Below are 4,498 nucleotides of genomic sequence, written 5' to 3' on the forward strand. Positions count from 1 at the left end.
TTGTAAAGAATATATATATATATATATATATATATATATATATATATATATATATATATATATATATATATATATATAAAAGAGGTTTAAATACATTATACAACTATATAATATACTAATTTTTTTAGAAGATGATATAATAATGTAAAGTTAATACTTGTTTTTTCAAACGTGGTGCTAGAAGTTTGTGACAAATATACATACAGCTGGCAACTAATAATATACTTTATATGGCTATCATTCCATTTCAAAGCACATATATATTGCACAATCTGCTTACTTCTAATCATTCAGTTATTCCCTCACAACAAAACCACTTTGATTTTTCATTTTGATCGTAACAAAAACAGTGAGAATTTAGATTCAAATTCATCTGAAATGTCTAGCAGATGTTTGTTCGTTTTTACCGAAGAATCGAACGTTGAAGAAGAAGAGTTCCAATAGAGAGATCAAGGATTAAGATTTTTATATACGGCGACTTTGTTTATTTCACCTGATTCTAACGAGATTCATTGTTTGCACAAAGTATCAAACCCCCCTTGCTTCTACTACTGGTAATTAACTTCGTTTGTTTCCATAGAATTATAGATTTTGAATTTTGATTACTGAAATACTGGTTAATATGATTTGTTTAGTTTGTTTGGATCGAGTTGTTGATTATGAGATTCTATGCTGATAGTTTTGTTACTTGTTCGTTTCAGATATGTCTACTACAGTTATGAGCGATGTGATGATTATACCTCCGACGGATTCTCAAACGACGGAAGTAGAGTTTGCTACGTGTGATTGCTGCGGATTGACGGAGGAGTGTACGCCGGCGTATATAGAGAGGATCCGGGAGAGGTATGACGGTAAATGGATCTGCGGATTGTGTGGAGAGGCGGTGAAAGATGAAATAATGAGGAGTGAAAGGCTGATGATCAGCACCGAAGAGGCTATGTTTCGTCATATGAACTTTTGCAGGATGTCATCGTCGTCAGATCCGCCACCGAATCCGGCGGTTCATTTGATCACTGCTATGAGACAGATTCTCCGGCGCAGTTTGGAGTCGCCAAGATCATTAAGGTCTGCGCCAAGTAGTCCATTGAGGCACACCGGTAGCATCCGACTCAGTCGATCATCAAGTTGTATTACAGATCTTGCACTTGAATCTTCGTCGTATACAGACCTGCAAGAAATTGGGAAATGATAAAAAGGTAAGAACTAAAAGATAAATGAATGCAAATGAAGAGTATATAAGTTTGATTTATATTGTTGCCTTGAGTGATTGAAAAAAATACATGATTAATTTAGTTGAGAGATCTGAATTGTTTTCTTTTTTTAGTAGCATATATACATGGAAATATATTTGTTGATTGTTATACAACAAACTCCAGTTTTGTTTGTTCTAATTTTTGGAATGTGTAGATGCACCTGTACACAATAAATATATGTGTTTTTGTCCACCATTGCAGAACTTTTTTCAGACAATCAATAAAAATGATATTGGTTTGAATTTGGTTACATGTTTAAATGATAAACGCTATTAGTTACATATTATATTCTTGAAATTGTATTTATCACATGCTATTTTCTAAATTAATTAAGTGGTTACTTTCTATCAAATTAGTTTCAACTTAGGGCTCTTGTCAATTTATCACATGCTATTTTCTAAATTAATTAAGTGGTTACTTTCTATCAAATTAGTTTCAACTTAGGGCTCTTGTCCTCATTTGTATTAGTTAAATTGACAAAACAAAACAAAAAAAAAAAAAAAAAAAAAAAAAAAAAAAAAAAAGTAAAATAGTGTAATTTTTCTGTTTTTGCTCATGTAAAGTTGTAAATATGTAATTTAGCTAAAATGAAACATGTTAAATTTCAAATAAAATAAAAATTATATGTAAGAAACATAAAAGTAATTAATTATATTAAAGGGATCTGGCCCAACGGGCTTCAAATCCATCAGCATAGGTTTTGTTCTATGCCCTCATGTTTCATCTAAGACATGAACATTTAAATGTTATTAGATTTGTTATTTAAAAACCAATCCTTTTCTTTTTAATAAAAGAATAATTTTTTTAATATGTATCGTCATATTAGGCCTCATAATTAATGTATATTTTGTTTTTCTGTTGTCATATGTCATTTTATTATGTCTTCTAATTAATATGTTTTACTTGTCAATCTATTGATTCTCCATTTTAAATTTTAAATTTTCCCACTCTATTTATATTAAATTAATAAATTAGATTAAAAATTAAAATAAAAATAACATAGATTATAAAATGATATAATTTTACATATTTATTTAAATCAATGATTATAATTTTATATAACTAAATTTTTTTTCTTAATTAATAATTTATTTAAAATAAATGGTTAATAATTTTAAGTTTTTACTATTAAAGTTTAATTAATTTTATAATTGTGGTGGCACGAATTATAAACTAGTTAACTGTATAAAAACCTCCATGGCGGCGAAGAAGTTCATATAGTAATTGGTATCTCACTAGATATTTCATTGTTTTTTGATGCATTGTTGGGTTAGATGGAGTCATATTGTAATATAAATAGTAATACTTGATGTCATTATAAACGTGCTTTTTTTATTTTATCTGTTGTATTCATATTTGTTATTTTCTTATTTTGATGGTTGATAACTTTTTTTTTCTATGTTTAACACGATAATGTTGTATTTCTGATCATAACACAAATCGAGCTAAGTGAGTTTATTTACTAATAAACTAAGGGTAAACTTCCCAATTGAAGATCGATTGTCGTGAAGATCAGTTAAGGGCAATCAAAATTTCTCTTAGTGGTAGTGATTTTAATGACTTTTTTTTGTTAAATTGCCATGACGAAATTAATCAAGAAAATGTAATTTAAGAATTGTAATTTGGAAAACCAAAGAAATTATAATATCATGAAGAACAAAACGTGGCCTTTTGTAGGTTGTAGGTGCAATACCTCCAAATTTGTAATATATTTTTCTTTTCTGTAAATGATATCTTATTTTTCGGAGAATAAATACATATTACAAAAGCAAGTGAGCTGGACTGACATCCTTATTCTAATAAAAGAATAGTTTTAATCTCCTTTTGATATGTGTCATCATATTAAGCCTCATAATTAATGTAGATTTTATTCTTCTTATGTCATGTGTCATCCTATTATACCTCCTAATTAATGTATGTCACTTATCAACTTACTAATTTTTAATTTCAAATTTTAAAATTTAAATTTCCCACTCTAATTACATTAAACTAATAACACTAGAATAAAAATTAAAATAAAATTAATATAAACTATAAGGTGATAGAATTTCATATATTTATTTAAATTAATGATTAAATTTTATATAACTAAAAAAATATCAGTTAATTAATAATTTATTTAAAATAATTGATTAATTATTTTGAGTTTTCACTATTAAAATTTAATTAATTTTATAACCGTGATTTCCACGGATTTTAAACTAATGATTTATATACAAAACATGTCTATAAAAATATTAACAATAATAGTACCATAGTCACCCTTAAGCCAAAAGTTGGGTTTGCCTTTTACTTATATGAGCGATAATACTTTCAAGGGCAATATTGCACGAGAAGGGAGTTGTAGTCGATCGTGGATCACTCGGATGCTCCCTTCTAGTGTTCAAGTTGCTCGAAAAATGTGAGTACATTTAGCTATTGTGGAAGCTTAATTTGCCATTTGATTTTTTTTTAAAATCTATCTGACAATGTAACACCTGTTTAGATTGTTATCACTTGAGTTTTCGACATGTATTGGGTTGATTTTTATATATACAAGAGCTTGGAAAGTATTGTAATATGAGAATGAGAGCTCACTTACATGGATTTCTTAAAAAAAAAAAAAGTTAAATAGAGTAAAAATCCTAAAAGTTAAATCATTCCTAATCAACATCATTTTATCATTAAAAAAGTAATAAACACCAAATACGCCAATGAACATAATTTTAGCATTAAAAAAGCACTAAACACCAAACATCATTTTAGCATTAAAAAAGCAATAAGCACCAAAGAGTTTGATTTTTTTTTAATGTTAAAAACAGTATAGTAGGTTGAAGATAAATTACGTTTTAAACAAAAAAACATGCCAATTTAATGTTAAAACGGTGTAATTGGTTGGAAAACCTTATAACATGTGCCCACAAAATTATATAGTTAATTGCATCAACAAAACTTTCAACAAGTTTTCTTAAAAATTACATTTTACGTTTATTTTTCAAGATTTAACAAGACGCCCCCTATAACCCGAGTCACCATGGACATTCCCTCCTTCACAAAATCGACATGTTTGATATATTTTGATACACCAAGAGTTGGGTGTTACTGTAACAGCCCGGATTTCCAGGTATTTTATTGTTTTGTTTTTTTGGTGTTTTGAGAGGGGACTCGGCGAGTTGGAGCTCAGACTCGCCGAGTAGGGTCGCGATTCTGGACGCGGGATTCGTCTGGACTCGGCGAGTCCAGGATATGGACTCGGCGAGTCCACG

The 4,498-nt window shown here is 28.7% G+C and overlaps 1 protein-coding gene across 1 annotated transcript; it reads left to right on the forward strand.

The window, feature by feature from the left end:
* The first annotated feature begins 703 nt into the window (after positions 1-703).
* On the forward strand, positions 704-1,189 carry LOC145054398 (uncharacterized). Its single transcript, XM_079002568.1, has one exon. It carries the CDS (start codon positions 704-706, stop codon positions 1,187-1,189), a length of 486 nt encoding a protein of 161 aa, XP_078858694.1.
* Positions 1,190-4,498: the final 3,309 nt, after the last annotated feature.

This window comes from Lactuca serriola, chromosome 1 (genome assembly GCF_051521515.1).
Source record: "Lactuca serriola cultivar US96UC23 chromosome 1, Lser_US96UC23_V15, whole genome shotgun sequence".
Taxonomy (NCBI): Eukaryota; Viridiplantae; Streptophyta; class Magnoliopsida; order Asterales; family Asteraceae; genus Lactuca; species Lactuca serriola.

What these genes read in the sequence shown, in the direction of transcription:
- LOC145054398 (XM_079002568.1), top strand. Translation starts at nt 704, where the DNA reads ATGTCTACTACAGTTATGAGCGATGTGATGATTATACCTCCGACGGAT.